The sequence below is a fragment of the Oryctolagus cuniculus genome, chromosome 2 (genome assembly GCF_964237555.1).
Source record: "Oryctolagus cuniculus chromosome 2, mOryCun1.1, whole genome shotgun sequence".
Classification (NCBI taxonomy): domain Eukaryota; kingdom Metazoa; phylum Chordata; class Mammalia; order Lagomorpha; family Leporidae; genus Oryctolagus; species Oryctolagus cuniculus.
In genome coordinates, this window is record NC_091433.1 from 59383503 (window position 1) to 59405923 (window position 22421).

General features: G+C 38.8%; 2 protein-coding genes across 10 annotated transcripts in view; one reads left to right on the forward strand and one right to left on the reverse strand.

Moving 5' to 3' along the window:
• NEIL3 (nei like DNA glycosylase 3) overlaps positions 1-12712 on the forward strand; it is a 59977-nt gene extending 47265 nt beyond the window's left edge. For 2 of the 3 annotated variants that reach the window (XM_008250076.4, XM_070068308.1), the window contains exons 7-10: positions 1927-2096; positions 3448-3868; positions 9800-9974; positions 12273-12712. In XM_008250076.4, the coding sequence (XP_008248298.2) occupies positions 1927-2096; positions 3448-3868; positions 9800-9974; positions 12273-12437 (931 nt within the window). In that variant the 3' untranslated portion in view covers positions 12438-12712. Of the gene's footprint in view, positions 1-1926; positions 2097-3447; positions 3869-5858; positions 6096-9799; positions 9975-12272 lie in introns of those variants that run through there. The other variant, XM_051832546.2, reaches the window with a different exon arrangement.
• LOC100352479 (casein kinase I) overlaps positions 1-22421 on the reverse strand; it is a 182903-nt gene that overhangs the window by 154885 nt on the left and 5597 nt on the right. For 4 of the 7 annotated variants that reach the window (XR_011386287.1, XR_011386288.1, XR_007914087.2 and 1 more), the window contains exon 3: positions 4309-4417. The gene's annotated coding sequence lies outside the window, so the exon portion shown is untranslated. Of the gene's footprint in view, positions 1-4272; positions 4418-9164; positions 9278-9785; positions 9946-22421 lie in introns of those variants that run through there. The other 3 variants (XM_070068312.1, XM_070068310.1, XM_051832569.2) reach the window with 3 other exon arrangements.

A 22421-nucleotide genomic window follows, 5' to 3' on the forward strand; every position in this document is an offset into this window, starting at 1 on the left:
TTTAATAACTGTAAATAACTGTATGGAAGGAGCAAAATGTTGCAGAAGACAAGGCTACCTTTGAAAGTCAAAGAAGGGTCCAGCACTGTGGCATTGAAGGCTAAATCTCCTCTTGCATTGCTGGCATCTCATATGGGCACTGGTTCAAGTCCTGGCAGCTCTGCTTCTGATCCAGCTCCCTGCTAATGCTCCTGGGAAAGCAGTAGAAGATGGCCCAAGTAGTTGGGCCCCTGAACCCATGTAAGAGATCAGGAAGAAGCTCCTAGCTCCTGGCTTCTGCCTGGCCCAGCCCTGGTCATTGCAGCCATTTGGGGAGTGAACCAGCAAATGGAAGATATATCTTTCTCTCTTCCTCCCTCTCGCTCTCTCACTACCTTTCAAAAAAATAAATTAAAAAAGTCAAGGAAATGACTTTCTGAAGTATAAGACACTTAGCTTTTACTGGACAAATGTTTTTCAGTATTAATGTTTGGAATCAAGTAAAGAATCCAGGACACTGCCATGGTTGCTTGACCACAAGATATGCTCTGCAGACCTGTAGCCATGCATTAGGCAGAAGGACTGTGTCAGAATGCAGAGGTGTTTTGTGTAAAATTCAATGATCAGTTAAGAAAAAGAACCATGATTTACATTTGTAGCCAAAAATCAGGGTTGGTTGTATTGTTTGCTTATTAATCTAATAATTATTTATCTAATGATGATTAGATATTAGACATAAAATAGTCTTATATGAAAAGAAATAACACATGATAGATACCTTTTTTCATTATTATAGACCAATTTAGTTGCTGTGATATCTGTATTTATAGCAAATACTTCAGGGAAATTTTAGACCTTCTAGAGTTTTCTTTTTAAGGTACATGAAATCATGTAAACCTTTTCTCCGTCTACTTTCAATGCTCTAAACACAGTTTTTTTTTTTTCCTGATTTCATTGAGTAAACATATTTCAGTTTCACTTTGAAGAGGACCACTTACTTAAAAGTTATTTAGCAAATACTTCCTAGTGGTTATGTCAGATATTTTTGGCTTGTTTGAATACACATACACACAGTGCTGACTACAAATAAAAATTTATGTTATTTATGACTTTAACTGCAATCAGCAGGGCCCAAGTTAAAATGTTTCACTCTAAGGCACAGTTGTAACCTCTAAGCAATAATGATATACAGATATCAGTGGAGTACTAATGGTTCTGTAGTATTTTCTAAAATACTCAAAGTATGAGCAATGGCATATTGGTTGAGACACCACTTAGGATGTCTGCATCTCATGTCAGAATGTCTAGAATCAAGTCTCACCTCCACTTTTGATTCTAGCTCCCTGAAAATGCACACAATGAGAGGCATATGATGGCTCAGGTAGCTGGGTCTCTTGCCACCCACATGGGAAACCCAGATTGAGTTCTTGGCTGCTGGTTTCAACCTGGGTCGCCCCAGCTATTTGGGGCATCTGAAAAATAAACCTGCAAATGGGAGATCTCTCTCTCTCTCTCTCTCTCTCTCTCACTCTCACTCTCACTCTCACTCTCACTCTTTCAAATAAATAAATACTTAATGTGTAAGAACAAGGCAATAAAACAATGATTAATTTTTTAGGATTTATTTATTTATTTATTTGAAAGAGTTACGGAGAGAAAGAGAGAGAGAGGTCTTCCATCCGCTTGTTCACTCCCCAAATGGCCACACAGCAGAGCTGGGCTGATCCAAAGCCAGGTGCTAGGAGTTTCCTCCGGGTCTCCCCCACAGGCACAGGGGCCCAAGGACTTGGACCATCTTCCACTGCTTTCTCAGGCCATAGCAGAGAGCTGGATGGGAAGTGGACCAGCTGAGACTCGATCCAGAGCCCAGATGGGATGCCAGCACTACAGGGTTTACCCAGTACGCCACAGTGCTAGCCCTGATTAATTTTTAAAATTATTTTTTAGCAAGCTGCCAACTAGAAATACTGTCGTTGGTTGGAAATCTAGCAGAGAGGATCATCTTATGGACTCTGTGGCTCAGAAATCTGAAGAGCAATGGGTCTGTGTCGCCTGCACACTGATAAATAAGCCCTCTTCTAAAGCATGTGATGCTTGCTTGACCTCAAGGCCTGTTGGTAAGTTTGAATTTTGATTTACAGTTTGTTACATTGCAAATAAATTTAATTATATAAAGTCAGGAATATATCTTGCTCCATTCTCTATTCTGTAACTCAGTAAAATGTTGTCTCTCTTAAAGGTTTATAGGAATTGCCTGCTTTTGCCTGTAAACCATGCTAATGTTTTGTTGGATATTTTTTCAACAGGGAGGCAAAACATGCTTGTGCTAAAACAGTGTGTGCCTTTGTATCTCAAAAAACTGAGATGATCACATCTGTTCTCTACTGTTTCTAATGAATTATTCAATAAAGCTTTGTTTTATGCAGATTTCAGCAACTTTTGAGTTTGTTATTCAGTCCAAGTGTTTCATAAATTGAAAGGGAGGATTTCTGTAAGAATATCTTTGCAGGTGGAATAGAAAACTGCTGATTTTTTTCTCTTCTTTATCCTTCCTACCCCTTGTTATTAAAATCTTTACTCAGACAATTGTACTGATTTCATTGAAATCCTTCAAAATAACTCTTTATAGCTTACAATTTCATGTGTTCAGAGAATGTAAAACCTCAGAGCAAACCTGTGATTAAGAACCATCTCATTGATGCTGTGTCTATTGTGTTCTCAAAGTGTTATTTCTTTCGTCAATTAGAGATGAGAAAGTTCATTCTTGACTTATAGACCCCTACATTGTGTTAGCTGTCAATTTGTGTTTTGTTCCCTGGGCCAGAAAGGCGGGCATCACCCCTTACACAGCTTTGCTAATAGCAGAAAGGACTGCAACTCCTATTTCTAGCTCTCCTTCAAGATCATTCAGAGAAAGAGCCCTTGGAAAACCAGTCTTCAGTTTCCACATTTATTGCAGCATTCTGAAATGCCTTTACATGCCTTAATGAACTATTTTCTTGCGATTTTTTTCTGAATATGAAAGACATCAATCTTATCTACAGTTTATAATACATTATAATATAGATTCCATAATCCCAGGATACTTTACTGAAACCATGAATTTAATAAATATTATCTTTGTAAATTATCTTATTTTAAATAAGTCTTACACTATAGGAAAGACCTGCTATTAACAAAACTGATAGGACAAACTTAAAGGCTTAAACATAAGAAAAAGCAAATATAAATCTTTGTTAAAGCCATCATAAGGCCCTATAAGTTGCTAATATTTTGCATTTTAAATAAGACTTCATTTCCTAACCAGAGCATGATTAATGACGACTTGCCAAAGCTAATGTTGTATTATTAATTCTATGTATTAGTTTTACTGCAATAAATTGAATTAACTTTTAATCCAATAAAAGGTATCTCAAATAGTCAATATATTTATAGAAATATTGTAGAATAACTTATTTTTCCTTTCAGATTCACTGTTCAAGAATGAAGAAAACTCTGTTGCCTTTAACAGTTTAGTGAAGTACCCTTGTAATATCTTTGGAAAGCCACATACAGAACTGAAGATCAACAGGAAAACTGCATTTGGAACTACAACCCTTGTCTTGACTGATCTTAGCAATAAATCCAGTACTTTGGAAAGAACAAAAAGCCCAAACCAGATACTAGATGGGGGATTTCAAAACTTGCCTTCCACTAACATTTCTCTTAGTGAGGCACAGTACCCCTCTAAGGGGAGAACAAACTATGTAGCTCAACCCTCTAACAAAGTAAAGATAGCACCTACAGTCTTCTCTCAATCTAAATTATTCAGTCCTGCACATAAAAAATTGAAAACAACCCACTACTCATCATTAGACCTCCAAAGTTGCAAGCCTGGATTTTCTAACAGGTATGATGCTTCTAACCTTGGTCTTTAGGTATTTGCATTAAGTTTTAAGAGGGTAGAAAACCATCCATTGCTAAAGAAGTTGAATTGATTTCGGTAACATAAATCAATTGCTGAAAAACTGTTATAGTGATTTGCTTCCATTCCCTTTCCCTAACTTACAATGTTAGAGAGGGGAAGGAAATGAAAAACAGATTTTTCTCCATCTATAAAATGTTTCTTTTTTTCTTTCCATAATAATATGCATAAGTGTAGAGTATTTGAAACATACTAGAAAGTATAAAGGAAAATATTTAAATTACCCATAATCATATCAGTTATCAATAACCACTTTTAGAAATTTTTATATTTTCTTCAAATGAAAGATATTTCTTTTAAAAGAGAAATTTTCTCATAAATATTTATTAGGTATCCTCTATTTTAAAGAGAGTACTGTGAAATACCTTTTGTGACATTTCTGTTAAAGAACATGGTTCCATCTCATACTACATTGTGGGATGGTGTTCTTTATTTCAACTAAAAACTCCACAAGCATCCATACTACTTTTGCATCTGAAATGTAAAAAAAAAAAAAAAAAAAAGTTATAATTACATCTAATAAATACTACCAAATCAGATATGTTTTGTGGGGCTATTAACCATATGTCTAGAAGAAGGGTCCCAATTGCTGTCACCAGACATGTAGAAATTTATCCTTTTCCTTAGGAAGTATTGGAAACTCCTGAAATATTCTGTTGAGCTGCCTTCCTCAACTTAGTTTCATCCTTCCCTGTACTTCCTGTCACAACCTCATTTCATGCTTCCACCAAAGAAAGACATTTCTCCATTTTTTTTTCCTAAGCTGCTTTTTGTTGTTGTTGTTTTTCCTTTAAAAAGCAGGCATGCAGCAAATGTTTGGCATAGAGTTAAGATGCTGCATGAGATGCCCACATCCCAGCCCACATCCTACACTGCAGCACTTGGGTTCTACTCCCAGCTCCAATGCCAGTTCCAGCTACCTGCTGGTGTAAACCTTGGGATGCAACAGGTGACAGCTCAAGTGGTTGGGTCCCTGCCTCCCATGTGGGAAACCCAGGTAGAGTTACCAGCTCCCAGCGTTGGCCTTTGGCCTGTTCCAGACCAGACTATCGAGAGCATTTGGGGATCAATCTGTGTGTGGGATCTCTCTCTCCCTCTTTCCTCCTTTCCGTCTCAAATAAAATGAATTGAAAAGCAGATGTCACATACCTAGCATTTGTAAATGAAGTGAAGAATATATATATTTTTACTTGATAATGAGAAACAGGGAAGAGTCACTTTGGGTGGAATATAAAATAGTCTCAGGTAGAATTCTCATGGCCAGCTTTTCCTCTCAGTAGGTGGCCTCCACTGAATGGAGAATTATTATGGGCAATGGGATAAAGGACCACTTAGTGTACACTCCTAGACCACCTTCTGTGAATCGTTACAACTGATTTCATAACAATTCTGATACAGTTTTTGCTCAATACATGCATTTTTCATAATTTCCTGATGATTTATTCTTGGCTGATTTTTCAGAATATTTTGTTCAGAATAATTTATGACAACTAGTTTAACTTCTGTCCCTGAAACAATTTGAATTAAACTGTGGATGTTTAATTTGTAAGTGACTGGAGAAATATACCACCTTTTCACTTAAATCCTAATTAGTGCCTCATGATGACAGTTCATAAAGGAGTTAGTAAAGGGTGCTTTGAGTTGAGAGGCTGTCTTACCCATCAGATAAAATCACTTTTGAATAGCTTTTTTGTTCTGCGGCTCAAGTGGGAAGAAGTGATTGTCTTAAACTATTGTGGCATTTGTTGTACCCAGATGAAATATCTTGGCATATTTTTATTTCCTGAGTGCTTTATAGAAAATCTCATACAATTTAACCAATGAATTAGGGATTTTAAAAAAACATTAATGTAACCTTAAATTTAAGTGATTTCTTCATAAGTCATTAGTAATAGGATCATATGATTAATCACAGTGCACAGCATAACATGGAGAGGCTGCAGCATGTGTATGTGCTGAATATAAGAACACCAGGACTGGGACTCCACAATCAATCAAGATCAACTAGCAGAATAAATGTCAAGTGATGAAATAAATTCACCCAGCAGCCCTTCTGCACCCAGCTACTTTACAAGGAATAAATTGTAAATTACTGTCATTTATTTCATTTTTCTCCTTGTCTAGCAGCTACTGTGTTCATCTTGTGGACAAGATGCTTAGTAGAAGCCTACAATATAATACTACTAAAGCAGGTAGCCCACTCAGAATTTATAGCCAGTTTATTTGTTGTTTAATAACTATAGGGTAATTAATTAGACTGTTCTCTTAATTACTGATCTCATCACCACAAGATGCATGCTATGATATGACATATTTCCAGACCAATATTTAGATATTCTTGAATGTCATACAGCTACTGAATACTAAATTGGATGAATGAACCAACTTTCAAGTAGTCCAGAAGGACTATTGAAAACAAGTTTCAGTCTTTAATCCAGTTATTGTAAACACAAACACAGTGATATATTTTCAGAGAAAGCATGCACTTTGGGTTGAAATTTTTCTTGAGTTGATGCAAAGCCTCATATAGAAGACTGAAGTGACACAAAAACTCTTCAACATTGTCTCATGTCTGCTGCCATGAGGGATGCTAAGCGTCTGCCTCTAGTCACCGGTGCAAGTACTTATACCTTCTGCTTGTTTCAGGGCCACCTTTTGGAGTTTTCAGTCCCTAATGATTTCAGAACTATCTGGGTCATCCAGGATGGGTCATTTAACTTCCTGCTTATTTTATTTTTTAAAGATTTATTTATTTGACAGGCAATATGACAGGGAGAAAAGGAAAGATAGAGATCTTCCACCAACTGGTTCACTCCCCAAATGACTGCTGTGGGACTGGGCTAGACAGAAGCCAGGAGCCTGGGACTCCATTCAGGTCCCCTACATAGGTGGCAGAGGCCCAAGTAGATGGGCCGTCTTCTGCCACTTTCCCAGGCACGTGAGCAGGGAGGCAGATTGGAAGCAGAGCAGCTGGGACTCAAACCGGCACACTGATATGGGATGCCAACGTCACAGGCACCAGCTTAGCCACTGCAGTTCGTTTTAATCCTTGAGATATTCCTAGATGACAACATAAACATTCATGGAGGCTTATCAATTAAAAGATTTCAGGCAACATTTTTATTATATGGCATCACCCTATCTGCAAAATAAGTTAAACTGTTATGAATTGATTATTGAAAAAATATTCACTTTAAAATTACAAACCTGTGCTTGGGAATGTCTTTGTATCTTCATGATAGTATTTATCTGATTGCTGTGCAATTTCATTTCTTTATTAATAAGTATTTGTTGAGAACCTCTTATCTCTTAAGCATTGTTTTTGTCTCTAATGACTTGTCTTTCAGCAGGCTACAGCCAAGTCCGGCCTGACACCGGTTTGTACAAATAAAAATTTTCCCACTTAGGTATTTTTGATGGCTGTTTTTCATGCTGCAAACAACAGAATGAAGTAGTTGTGGCTGAAACCATTAGACACATAAGCCTAAAATGTGTGTTATCTGAAAGGTTTACCAACCCCGTTGATTATAGGGATTTACCAAGTCCTGATCTATAATAGTTCATTTATAACCCAGTATTATATATACACAATGGTGGTCCTAACCATCAACATAAGTGAAGATACTCTGTAAGCTAAATTTGCCTCACGAAATGCTGTCCAATATTTTAGAAAGTTTTCAAATAATGATTAAAACAAACAGAAGCCAAAATATCCTCAACTGATCAGGATAATGTTTTAATTATTCTGGATAATGTTTTCTATTATAAAATTTAGATTAGGCTATGCATATTTAGAGCTGATGTGATCACAGGAGGCCTCAGTATCTTAGTTTCTTTAACTCACTCGGTGCTTCCCAACTTAATGTGCATATAAATCACTTGGGACTCTTGTTAACATTCAGACTCTAATTCTGTAGCAATCTGGAGCAAGGGCGGATAATTCTGTAATTTTAATGAGCTCTCAGGTGATGTTAATGCTCCTAGAAAGTGGACGACACTCTGAGTACCAAAGATAAGAGATTTTTTGAATATTGATTTCTTTATACCAAAGAAGAAACTGAATGGAAGACACAATTGAACTAAAAGAAGACATTGGGGACTTTCCTTTTCTCCTTAATCCACCTTTGTCCCTCTTCCCAGAAAAGCATTAATAGTGAACAGTTTTAACCTCTCCTGAGTATGTGGAACCCTGGAGATGGGTTAGACAACATTGAACTGGTTGTTATCTAAAACAATCACCCTTAAGATAATATATGAAACTGTATTTTTATGTGTGCATAGTTTCAAGTAGTAACGCATTTAATTGTTTCTATTATTATTAAATTATTTCTCCTACTTTAATATTTAAAATAACACTATAAGCCACTTCCATTTTGAAATCTCTTGACTTTACCTAGATATTTAGCTTACCTAGAATTTGAAGTTTTAACACTGCCTCCTTTGCTGCAGTCTGGTGAAATGGAAGGTTGTGGAAAAAAAAAGTGCTTTGCTTCTCAGCCTTCCTCTTTCTGATTTGATAATACCCACAGTTCTAAAATACAAGCCACCACCCCTACCCTGAAAAAGGTACCAAGAAAAAAGTTGCTGGTGAAAAGTATAATTATAATGCTTTCATTAGCAATGCCTACAGCTGCTCTGATTTTACAAATGGCTGCTGTATGAAAAGCTTCAAAACCTGCACTCAGAATATTTGGGGCCATACAAATGATTTCAGAGCAGTATATTTAAGCATCTGTTTTATAAAGGAGTTTAAGCCAATTTAGTCACAAATAAAAAATCACATTCTCCGCACTTTTCAATTAGATAGGATGCTTCGAGGCATCATTATAGAAACAAGTATGTGAGAAATGCAGTATAGGAAGCAAGGAGAACGGAAAAATATCTCTGGCTTTAAGTATTTTTTTAAGTTAATAATACTTTGTTTTTTAGACATTTTCCCCAAAACGAGAAAGAATGAACTGTTTTTTTAATTTGCTTTTTTAATAAGTAATATTTATTAAGGGGGGACTTCTGGTTTTAATTAATGTGAACACTTTTTCTCTTCAAATGGCTTATTAAAATTCTAGTTCTTAGAAAGGCATTATTGAGATATGCAAAATACAGAAAATTAAAATAATAATAAAACTCCATTACAAGAAAAAAATTCTGCTTACACAGGTATAGTACAAGGCTGGCTTCTGAGGTTTGTACACTCTATTCAGGGATAACTTCTAAATACTCTCAATTCTAATTACAGGGTGAATGCAACTTCCCTACTAGCTTTACACAATACTCACTTCTGCTCTTCCAGGCAGTCTGATTCTTGCTGGAATATGATTGCAGCTATTTGGTAGCCTTGATCAAAGAAAACCAAAGAAAATTGTCTGTAAAGTGGACACTAGAAATAGAGATCTCAGTGGCTTTGCCAGAGCCATTGATGAGCATTTGCTTCTGAGGAGAAAATAAGAGGAGACTGTGGTAATTACTTAGGGGGAGGGGAGTGCGAGGAATGGGGCTGCTGAACTTGAGAATATTTTCGAGTAAATGAAACTGGCCAAAAGAATATTGGGTAAGAGAAGAACCAAATATCAGAAATGAAAATGAAAGAAAGTGGATGCGCAATTCAGCTGTTTTTGTTCTTTAGAAATGTATAAGTTCTGTGCTTGAATACATAGATAGCTTTGGAAGTAAATTAGAATTACCTAAGAAAACAAAGCATTAAAAAAGTAGTTGTTTGTGTAATTACTTTAAGTTGACCCTATTCCGCTTTTTGATATAATTTTATACAAGCAGAATTCTAATGTGTGGGGGTGAGGTGGTATGAATGATCCTGTTAGCACTATTATGCTGCAGTTATTTTGTAACCTGTCATTACAGTGAACTTCAGATTAATATGACAGATGGTCCTTGTACCTTAAATGCTGGCAGTCCTCGATGCAGTAAACACAACCGCCTCTGCATTCTCCGAGTTGTGAGGAAGGACGGTGAAAACAAGGGAAGGCAGTTTTATGCTTGTCCTCTACCTGGAGAAGCACAATGTGGCTTTTTTGAAGTACGTGTTAAGATTTACTAAGTATACTATGGTGTAATTGTATTTTTTTAATTCGTTTATTCATTTTTCAGTGTATTTGAAAGGAAGAAACTTGCACTAAGAAAAAGACACAGAGAGAGGGAGGGAGAGGGAGGGAGAGGGAGGGAGAGAGAGAGAGATCTGTTGCTGGTTCATTCCCCAAATGTTGGCAACAGCCAGAGCTGGGCAAAGCTGAAGCGAGGAGCCTAGAACTCCTATGTGAGTAGTAGAGACCTAAGTACCTGGGCCATCACCTGCTGCCTCCCAGGAGATGCATTAACAGGAAGCTTGAATTGAAAATGAAGGCAGGACTCAAGCCCAGGCAGTCTAATACAGGATGCAAGGATTTCATATGGCATTCTACCACTGTACCAAATGCTGCACCTGGGTTTTGATTATTAAAATAGCACAAATAACAATGTTTTTCCACTTTTGTCCTAAATTATAAGAAGCCTTTGCCGGGGCCAGTGCCGAGGCTCACTTGGTTAATCCTCCGCCTGCGGCGCCAGCATCCCATATGGGTGCTGGGTTCTACTCCTGGTTGCTCCTCTTCCAATCCAGCTCTCTGCTGTAGCCCCGGAGGGCAGTGGAGGATGGCCCAAGTGTTTGGGCCCCTGCACTCACATGGGAGACCAGGAAGAAGCACCTGGCTCCTGGCTTTGGATCGGCGCAGCGCCGGCCATAGTGGCCATTTGGGGAGTGAACCAACGGAAGGAAGACCTTTCTGTCTCTCTCTCACTCTCTATAACTCTACCTATTAAATAAATTTAAAAAAAAAAATGGAAGTGAACCAGTGAGTGGGGGACTTTCTCTCAAAAAATTAAAAACAAAAAAGTTTTTGCCATAAATTTTTGAATATGGTTAAGTAGCCACACTAGCATCCAGTTTAAAGCCTAAATGTTGAATAACTTAAAATTTAAAGGAATTCAGCAAAAAAGAAAATAAAATAATAACTATTAGATTATTAGACCATATCTTATTTGAAACCACAGACATAGAAATGTTGCCCTTGGTTCATGAAGATAGAAAGGTATTGAGTGACTAGTGAATTCTAGTAGGACTCAATGTAGGTAATAATCCACGTTAAAATTTTGTTCTCCCTGAATTCAATGCTACATTAAACCTTGGGTTTATGCACTGGATAGAGATACACAAGAAAAACAATTCACCTGCCTTGAGTACAACAGCCATAGCAAAGTCTATACAAGCTTGACCAAAAAAAGTAATGATACAAAAATAGTGTAGCTACAGGTGATTTCTCATGCCTTTCTAGTCTTTTGGTGTTTCCCTAATAATGAAATAATGATAGAAGATGTCCTTTAAGTTGGTCTCACTTTCTGCGTTCCTCACAGTGACCATCTCACCAATCTGTGTGCCTAGACAACATGTTGTTCCAAGTTTTGCTTTATCTGGTATATAACTGGAAAAAGATTAATCTGTTCCAATGCAGGAGCAAAAAAATGTTCTGGTAGGCTTATTGAGAGTGTGATACCTTCTTAAGGAATTTCCCAGAGAAAATTTGATAGTGATTTTAGATCTCAATGCTTGAACCAGATGTAAATTCAAGTAAATACACAGATTTCCTTCTCTAGAAGCTTTTGTAGATGTCATGTAGAAAATGAGATAATAGCCTACCTCAAACCTCTCCAAGGCCAAAATTAATACAATGAAATTTGCCCAGTCTAATTCCAGGCAAGTCCCTGTGGATTCATTCTTTCCCTTGCAGGATTGGGGAATCTTGTTTCTGACAAGGACCATTTGAATATTTATAACATCATTCATAGGCCATAAAATTATCAACTTAAAAATTACTGTGCTATAGATTTGTTGAATTGCAATTGTCTTGTCAGGGCCAGAACAAATGACTGATTTTGTGGCCTTATATTGCCTATGAGCCAGATGTTCCCCACCCCTGGAAAGAAGTTTAGTATTAGCATCATGACAAATATTTGATCCTAGAGTGTTAACTAAAACAGACCTATAGCAGGGACACTACTGATTGCTTTACAGCAAGATTCTGATAGTTTTCAATTATGCCTTTAAACAGAGGGAGGCTTGTGGCAACTTGCTATGTATGAAATTCCAACAAATTTATGAGAGATGCTTCTTATAAGATATAAGCAGTTTTAATGGCACCACTAATGATTTATGTCTGCTTTACAATGTCAATTTAATCCTAATAGCAGTAAAGACAATGTGGCACTAATAAGTGTGCCTAAGTTTAGCCAGCACGTGATGTTAACTTCCACATTCAAATAGAGTCTTCTTTTTTTCCCCCAGTGGGCTGATTTGTCCTTCCCACTCTGCAACCACGGCAAGCGCTCCATTATGAGAACGGTGTTGAAGATTGGGCCTAATAATGGAAGAAATTTCTTTGTGTGTCCTCTTGGGAAGGAAAAACAGTGCGATTTTTTCCAGTGGGCAGAAAACAGGCCAGGGAATTAATATGATTCCAGGTTGCTAATATTTTCTCCATCTATAGCATATCTGGCATTTGATCTCTTTAGACTTTTTATAATGTCTATTCCCCTTTCTTTAACTGAAAGATGCAGAATACCTGTTATATTCAAAGTTATTGCAGCATTTGAAAATTCAATTTATTCTTTTTGTATGTGTTTTGTTTAACCTTAATAAATGCTTATTTTATCAGATGTACAGCATATTCCACTTACAATGTGTATTTAATCCTCTTAATAATGACAATAAAGTATTTTTAGCATGCTGCTGTTGTCTTATAACTTCTTTAGGGAAGCAGTGATTTTTTTTCTTGGAGAGGACTGTAGTGCAGTATAATAAGATATTGTATCTGTAGTGAATTGTTTTCTCAGGTACTCTATTTATAATATATAATTAAAAGAATTTCTTATTCTCTTGAAGAAAATTTAACTAATAAGATTTCAGAGCCAGCATTGCGGCATAGCAGGCAAAGATGCCACATCATCACCGGTTCATGTCTCACCTGCTCCACTACCAATCCAGCTCCCTACTAATGTGCCTGGGAAAGCAGCAGAAGATGGCCCACGTGCTTGGGTCACTGAAGGAGACCCAGAAGAAGCTCCTGGCTCCTGGCTTCATCCTAACCATTGTGGCCATTTGGGGAGAGAACCAACGGATAGCTGATTTCTCTGTCCATGTAACTTAGCCTTTCAAATAAATAAATAAATAAATAAATCTTTTTATTTGAAAGTGAGTTAACAGAGAGAAGGAGAGGCAGAGAGAGAGAGAAAGAGAGAGGTCTTCCATCTGCTGGTTCACTCCCCACATAGCCACAATGGCCAGAGCTGCGCCAATCCAAAGCCAGGAGCCAGAAGATTCCTCTGGGTCTCCCATGAGGGTGCAGGGGCCCCAAGGACTTGGGCCATCTTCTACTGATTTCCCAGGCCATATCAGAGAGCTGGATCAGAAGTAGAACAGCTGGAACTTGAACCGGCGCCCATGTGAGATGCTGGCACTGCAGGCAGTAGCTTTACTTGCTATGCCACAGTGCTGGCCCCAATAAATAAATCTAAAAAAAGAAAAGATATCTCACTTATGAAGAAGAATACTTTTTATTCTATTCAACAAACATTAAGTCTTTGTTAGGTGTTATGAGTGTGCCAAATCCATATATAACTTAAAGTGCATTTTCATAGAAAGTTATGGGGATTTGGTGTGTAAAACAATATTTAAGAACAGAAGTTGAGAGGCAGGCAATTCGTGCAGTGGCTAAGACATCTCTTAGAACACATCCATTCCATATCAGAGTGCTTGGGTTCAAGTTCCAACATCTATTCCAATTTCAGCTTCCTGCTGTTGCTCACCCTGGGTGGCAGCAGATAATGGCTCAAGCACTTGGATTCCTGCCACCACATGGGAAGCCCAGATTGAGATCTGGATACCTGACTTTGGCCTGGCCCAGTCCCAGTTCTTACAGATATTTGGGTAATGTAAGGAAAGTATTTCTCTTTCTGTTTCTCAGCCTTTCAAATAAAAATTAAAACAAAACAAAACAAAATAGTACATAATTACATATATCTACTTAAAACAAATTGGTTTATATTTTTCTAATCTTAACACTTATTTAAGAATAAGTCAGTTTCAGAAGCTTAATGTATTTTTTATTTCTTATTTTTATTCCATTTTCCCCTCAAAATTTAATCTGGGTAACTGTATGCCTGTTGCCCAAAAGGAAAGAAAAAATCAACCTTAAAGTATTTCTTCATGTTTGTGGAAAAGTCTTTGCAGAGCTGGTTCAATCTATTACTTTAAAAAGAGGCAGGAAAGGGAGCACAGAAGTCAGCATTGTGACACAGCTGGTTGAGCTGCTGCCTGCAACACCAGCATCCTGGATTGGAGCGCCAGTTCCAGTCCCAGCTGCTCTGCTTCCAGGCCAGTTCCCTGCTAATAAACCTGGGCAGGCAGGGGAAGATGGCCCAAACTCTTGGACCCCTTCCACCCACATGGAAGACCCACCCTGAATGTCATGACCATTTGGGAGTGAACCAAAGGATGGAAGATTTCTTTCTCTCCATTTGTCTGTCATTCTGCCTCTCAAAAATAATTTTTTTAATGATTTATACTGTCTATTTGAAGACAGATTTACAGAGAGAGGTAGAGACAGAGAGGTTTTCCAACTGCTAGTTCACTCCCCAAATGGCTGCAACAGCGGGAGCTGAACGAATCCTAAGCCAGAGGCCAGGAGCTTCCTCCGGGTCTCCTACGTGGGTGCAGGGGCCCAAGGACTTGGGCCATCCTTTGCTGCTTTCTGAGATGCACCATCAGCGAGCTGGCAAGATGTAGAGCAGCTGGGACTCGAACCAGCGCCCATATAGGATACCAGTGCTGCAGGCCAGGGCTTTATCCTGCTGCACCAGAACACTGGCCCTAATAAATCTTTTTTTAAAAAAGCAATGACTTCAACCCTTTTTCCATTCTTCCACTAAATTGTTCATGCATACATATTAATAACATAGGAAATTATCATCAAGAACAGAGCACATTTTATAGCACATTTTATAGTCAAGACAAAATTATAACCAACCTACGATCAGTGATCTTAACCCAAAGAGCCCAGGAGGGCATCATTTCTACAGGGAAGACTAGGAACTGGACCAGAAATTGACAGTCTCAGCTGACCTGATGTGAAGGACACGGTGTGTGTACTAAGAAAGAAAGTGAATGTTTGTGCAACAAAGAGCTAAAAGGGCTCCCATAAGGTCAATTTCCAAAAATTTTCATTAAAGGAAATACGGGTATTTGAAACACAATAGGCTTCTTAATATGATAAATTCAGATCCTTTTTATTAATAAGAGATGGCTAGAATCTACATCATTGACAGTTTTACTAAGAGAATTAAAAAGTCAGATGGATGAAAACACAGGTTTATATTTGAAACGGATGAGTATCTGAAAGATGACATTCCTCCTAACTTAATTTTAACAAAAAAAATTTTTTTTGTTTAATTAGGCAGAGTTAGATGGTAAGAGAGAGAGACAGAGAGGAAAAAGGTCTTCATTCTGCTGGTTCATTCCCCAAATGACTGCTATGGCCGGTGCACCGCGCTGATCCAAAGCCAGGAGCCAGGTGCTTCCTCCTGATCTCCCATGCGGGTGCACGGTCCACTGCCCTCCTGGGCCACAGCAGAGACCGTGACTGGAAGAGGAGCAACCAGAACTAGAACCCGGCACTTATATGGGATGCTGGTGCCACAGGCAGAGGATTAACCAAGTGAGCCACGGCACCAGCCCACAAAATTGCTCATCAAAGTCTCAAAGAGGTTTCTGTTTGCATTACCCCAGTATATTCCAACTGAATACAGCGTTCCCACAGATAACTCTAGATTCTGAATAAAAAAGAATATGGGAGCATGAACTAAAAAACAAACAAACAAAACAAAAAAACGGGCTGGCACCGCGGCTCACTAGGCTAATCCTCCGCCTGTGGCGCTGGCACCCCGGGTTCTAGTCCCAGTTGGGGTGCCGGGTTCTGTCCCGGTTGCTCCTCTTCCAGTCCAGCTCTCTGCGTGGCCCGGGAAGGCAGTGGAGTGTGGCCCAAGTGCTTGGGCCCTGCGCCCGCATGGGAGACCAGGAGGAAGAGCCTAGCTCCCGGCTTCAGATCGGCGCAGCACCAGCCGCAGCCCACCGGCTGTAGCAGCCATCTGGGGGGTGAACCAACGGAAGGAAGACCTTTCTCTCTGTCTCTCACTGTCTAACTCTGCCTGTCAAAAAAAAAAAAAAAAAAAAAAAAAAAAAAAAAAAAAAAAAAAAAAAAACTGTGGGGAGCAACTCGGACTAGACTAAGTTACTGGAATTAAGACTTATTCTATGCATCTGCTCTCCCACAATATGGCGCTGGGAGAGGAGGAAACAACTTTTACACAGCTGCCTCCAGTTCGACCAATAACCTGCAGGAGCTGATCCTGCTCCTGATTGGAGGAGAGCAGCGTACTCGGCGTGTGGGTAGAGTTGGGATTGGTGGAAGAGGACTATAAAGGAGGAGAGAGACAACATGCACCAGGAACATCTAAAGGGAACATCCAGATGACATCTGAGCAGCCCCCGAGAGAGCCGGCCGGCGGTGTGCTGCTCCCCCACGGAAGTGGGGAAAGTGGCAGGGGGAACCGCCCTTCCACGGAGGTGGGAGGGACAGCAGCCAACCCGGGAAGAACCAGCAGCAAACCCGGGGAGGGCCGAGCAGACAAAAGAACAGCGCAGGGTCCTGTGTCGTTCCTCCGCGAAGAGGGGGAGCGACAAAAAACCTCTACCTAAGTGAAATAGTCATCTTTCTTTCCATTTGATTATTGTTTATAGCCCATGCTTATATTCCTGCTGAACTAGGGTCCTTTTATTTTTTTACTTGTTGAACTCTTTTTTTTTTAAAGATTTATTTTATTTATTTGAAATACAGAGTACAGAGAGAGAGGCAGAGACAGAGAGAGGTCTTCCATCCACTGGTTCACTCCCCAGATGGCTGCAACAGCCAGAGCTGCACCGATCCAAAACCAGGAGCCAGGAGCTTCTTCCAGGTCTCCCATGTGCACGCAGGGGCCCAAGGACTTGGGTCATCTTCTACTGCTACCCCAGGCCATAGCAGAGAGCTGGATCAGAAGAGGAGCAGCCAAGACTAGAACCGGCATCCATATGGGATGCCTGCGCTTCAGGCCAGGGCTTTAACCTGCTGTGTTACAGCGCCGACCCCTGAACTCTTTATTTATTGGAGCATTAAGCCTTTGACTGTAATGTAAAATACAAATATTTTACCTCAAAATTGTAAAAGAAAAAGTAAAAAGAAAAGGGAGGGAGGGAAGAAAGGAAAGAAGGAAAGGGAGCAGGAAGGGAAGTATTAAAATTGCATCTATGAACTAAGGTGAATCTGTTCTCTTTGCATTAATATCATATTAACATGAGAATTCTGTTGTAATGATGCATTTGCTTTTACCTGAGAATCTAAATTATCAAGTAAATTTCTTAAAAGTTAAATAAATAGATAAATAAACAGACAACTCTGGGCTAAGCCACTGCCTGCAACACTGGCATCCTATATGAACTCAGTTGGTGTCCTCGCTGCTCCATTTCTGATCCAATTCCCTACTAATGTGCCTGAGAACGGAGCTCCCTAGCTGTTGAAGCCATTTGGTGAGTGAAAGAGAGGGTTAAAGATCTCTCCGTCTCTGTAACTCTGCCTTTCAAACAAATAAAAATATTCACAAGAAAACCCCAACCCCCTACATATAGCATTGAACTATCCCTGAACTATACAAGCAAGGGAAAAGCTGAACACACAGCAGCTAAAGATGAAACAGCAGAACCAAGGTTTTATCTTCCACCAAAGTCTGCAGTAATAATCTAACCAAATGAGTTGCTTGCTAAGACAAGACAAAAACATACAAAAAACCACACACTCACTTTCCAGAAGAATGTACCAAATCTGGAATCACTACCACATAATATTCAACTATGCGGGATACAATCTAAAACTATGCAACAGGGGGGTGAGTGTTGGTCTATTGGTTATGACACTGATTAAGATGTCCATGTCCAACATCGGAGTGCCTGGGTTCAATGCCTCATTCTGACTCCAAACTATGGCTTCCTGCTAATGCATGTGAGAAGTAAACATCTGGTTCATTTTCACAGTATGATGTTCACAGCTAGCTAGCTTAACACCTAGGTTACATGTACCTGAAAGTTCTTAGGCAAACAGGATGTTAGCACCCAAAAGCTGGAGCAAATGCTGGGAAGATTGTAAACCCAGAGTACTCAGTCAGTGAGGAACTGGATGGGGGTGGGGGATGGGAACCTGCATGCTAGAAAATAAATGGCTTGCTGTAAACTACCCTGGGTGTGCGGGCCCACCAGGCACCTGGTCTTGGCAGGCTCATTAATAAAGTCCCACTTTCACTGCTCTTCCTGAGTCCGAGTCCATCCTTTAAATGAACAGGTGAGGCTGTTTCAAACATGCAGACCCTGGGAGGCAAGTAGTTGCGTTCCTGACGGCTAGATTGGGAGACCTGGATTTGGTTCTCAGCTCTGTTGCAGGCATTTGGGGAGTGAACTAGCAAATAGGAATTCTATTATTCTGCCCTTCAAAGAATCAAGACCCACTCCAAAATCACCAATGTTCCTCTAGCAAGGATTTTTAAACAGGTGTTATAACTGTGTGTGTTCAGGTGAATGCTAATGGGAAATGGTAGCAGATTGAAATCCAAATCTTCAAAAAGTAACATAAAATCTGAAATGGTGAATATGTAAGTAAATATATATTTTTCCTCTTAATTTGTTTAAAATATAGAGGACTATTTAAAGTACACCTATATCTATATAAAACATTTCTTTTGGAATTTGCAATATTTGAGTATGTACACATCAATGGTCTTAAAGAAGTTTATGAAAAATGCATATTATGAAAAACTGCATGCATATAAAATTTTTCGCACCTAAACAAACTTTTAATTCCATTTTTCCACAGACTTTCTGAAGTATGCTCATATATATGGGAACTATATCGTAAAGAATAGAATGGTCTAATTGGTTGCAAGTTTTCTATATTTTGTCTGATGTGGTAGTATATTAACTGTACTTGTAGTTAATTATGAATTATAATACCTATTTCAAAATTTGGGAAATTTCCAACCATGAGTTTTTCTAATATGTCTTTGGTCTCAATTTCTTCCTATTTTCCTTCTGAGACTCCAGTGTTACAAATATTAGATCATTTGTTTGCTATTGTCCCACAAACCCCTGAGGTTCTGATCATCATTTTTCTTCCTCTGGTTCAAATTGAGTACATTTTATTGATCTGTCTTCAAGTTCACTGAAACTATTTTCTGTCATCTCTATTCTACAACTGAGACCATACAAAAGTTTTGTTTGTTTGTTTCAATGATTGTATTCTCCAGTTATATAATTTTCTACAACTTCTGATTCTTTTCTATAATTTCTATTTCTTTGCTGAGATTTTTAATTTTTCCATTGATTTTAGGAAAAATTATAATTGATTCTTGAAGCACTTTTATGACAATTGCTTTCAAATCCTTGTCAGGTAATTTTAATACTGATTAATCTCAGTACTGTCATGGATTGAGTATATTTTCTCACTCAAGTTGTTGTTTTCCTGATTTTTGGCATAACAGGTGAATTTTCATGTGTCTTGAATGTTTTGATTATTATCTTAGAGCCTAGAACCTATTTAAATCTATTTTAGCATGTTGTCACACTGCATATGTTAAGGTTCTGGCCTGGCTAGTGGGCTGTAGTTCCAATTGCTGTTCAGTTTTCAGAGCCTTTGTTTGATGTTCTGATCTTCATTCTTCCAGCAATGCTGTGGTTCCTGATCAATCCCTGCTTGGGCTGTCTGCAGTCACAGAATATTATCTCCTGAACTGCCTTGTGTTTCTGGGCTACATTGTATGGGGGTTGTGGGCAAGAGCCACTGGGATTGTGTTCTCTTAAGCCATTAGGCAGAGGGAGATAGTCATTGTTAATGTCTCATATCAATAACATTGACTCTCACAGCTGCAAAAATAGGACAGGACTGTCAGACCTGAGACCCTGCATCCATTAATCCTTGGGCTTAACTTTTGGAAGATGCTTTGTGGTCTGCTGGTATTTACCACTTTTGAGATTATCTGCCTATTTTCTGATACTTCAAACCAATATCTAAAGTATTTTAAAGACAGGAGAAAAAACTGTAGAAGATCGTGATTTTAAGGGCCACTGTTTGTTGAATCCTTATTGAGCCCTTACTGAGCACAGCTGCTCTGCTAAGCACTTTCCATAGATTATTTTATTTAATCCTTTAGACCACCCTGTGAAACAGACATTGTTGTTCTTATTTCTAATTGTCCAGTTTAGGGAACAACCAAGCCTTATGTAGGTTACATAGGAAATATGTATCACACAGGCCATGGTTCCAATAAGATGCTAAAAATTTAGAAATGGGAGACATGAAAGAACTATAAAGAGCTAGCATTTAAATGAGTTTTCTCAAGTGCTAAGGTCTGCACTCTGAATAAACTATTCTGTCCATGTATTAAAAATAGTGGTTGTCCCCAAAACTGCACCTTTCATATAGACAGATATCTATCAACTATATAGGTAAAATAAAAGGAAAATATATGCAAATGAAAATAACCATGGTATGAGCTTATTCTTCTGATATCTTTATAGCATTTTGAGTGTTTTCTAAAGTTTATAGCATAGACTGCCTTATGTTCTGCTGTTTGTACTTTCTGCATTTCTTAGTGTTCACTTCCTTAAGGGATTATATGTAACTCTTCATTATTCTTCACATAATCTCACCAAGTATTGTGCCTTGCACACCATAGAAACTTGGTAAATGTTTGTTGCATTCAGTAGTGGATAAAGGTTTATAGTAATACCAGAGTATTTTAACATTTTAACCATGTTACCACTATTCTGTTGCTGGTTTATAGTAAAAGGGGAATTATTCAGTTTTTAAAAGCTGTTAAGTTTTCCTAGTAATTCAGGTTAAAAGTCTTTTCTTGTAGTTTATAGAAATTTGCTTACAAATGGACAGACCAGAATTACACAGATCCAAAGGTATGCATTCATTGAAAAGAAAATATAGAAATAACACTGCCTTATATCTACATTGTATCATCTACATAGTAGATGAATGCAATTACTCCTTGCATTGCCCTGAAGATTCAACCCCTTCACTTTGTAGAAACCTAAGCTAACTAGTTTTTTTGTTTTTTTTTGTGTGTGTGTTTTTTTGTTTTGTTTTGTTTTTTGACAGGCAGAGTGGACAGTGAGAGAGAGAGACAGAGAGAAAGGTCTTCCTTTGCCGTTGGTTCACCCTCCAATGGCCGCTGCAGCCAGTGCGCTGCAGCCGGCGCACCGCGCTGATCTGATGGCAGGAGCCAGGTGCTTCTCCTGGTCTCCCATGGAGTGCAGGGCCCAAGCACTTGGGCCATCCTCCACTGCACTCCCTGGCCACAGCAGAGAGCTGACCTGGAAGAGGGGCAACCGGGACAGAATCCAGCGCCCCGACCGGGACTAGAACCTGGTGTGCCAACGCTGCAAGGCGGAGGATTAGCCTAGTGAGCCGCGGCGCCGGCTCTAAGATAACTAGTTTAAATAACCTAGATTTGCTTAATCTTGGTGAAGCACTTACTATGTGAAAAATTCATTGATGAGGTTTTTTTAAAAATCTTGCAAGTACATTAATGAGGTAGAAATGATAAGCAACAACAGCACTATAAACAAGTGCTCCAGAGGACAGGAAGGAAAAGATCCCATCTGATTCATAAAGTAGAGGAGCTTCAGAAAGCTCATCTGATTCATAAGGTAGAGAATCTTCAGCTTTTAGAATTTTGCCTTGGTGAAGATCTGCTTATGTAAAAGGCATTTCAAGAAGTAGGCACAGCATAAGCAGAGATATCACAGAGCAGCGGCACAGGGTGTGTGGAGAATAGCAAACAGTTCTGTTTGCCTATATCATAGGGTATGTGAAGGAAAATACAGGCAGATAAATCTGTAAAGGAAGAATCAATTTCCATCTCAAGACTATAAATGGAGTCCGTAAGATGGGCCAGTTCTGTGTTCTGAGGCTATAAAAATAAATAAATCACTTTCTCCCCTTAAGGAACACATTGGCAGATAAGCAAGCCAATTCACAGTGGGACACATGCTAAACTAATGATGCAAACAGAAGGCCATTTGAGCAAATGAAAAAGAGAAGTGGAAGACAGTGTGCATAATGGTTAATTACTTATTACTTAAACTCAAGAATAAAATTGAGCTATGGAGTCAAACTGCTATTTCAAACGCCCGCACTGCCCCTTAACCTTACCCTAGACTATGTGATCATGAACTCAATATTTGACTAAGTTTTACCTACTGTGTGTTAAGTCTTACCACATCTGTTATGTGATGACAACAATGGTAGGATTTTCACAGGGCTGTTGGGATACTAAAATGTGATAC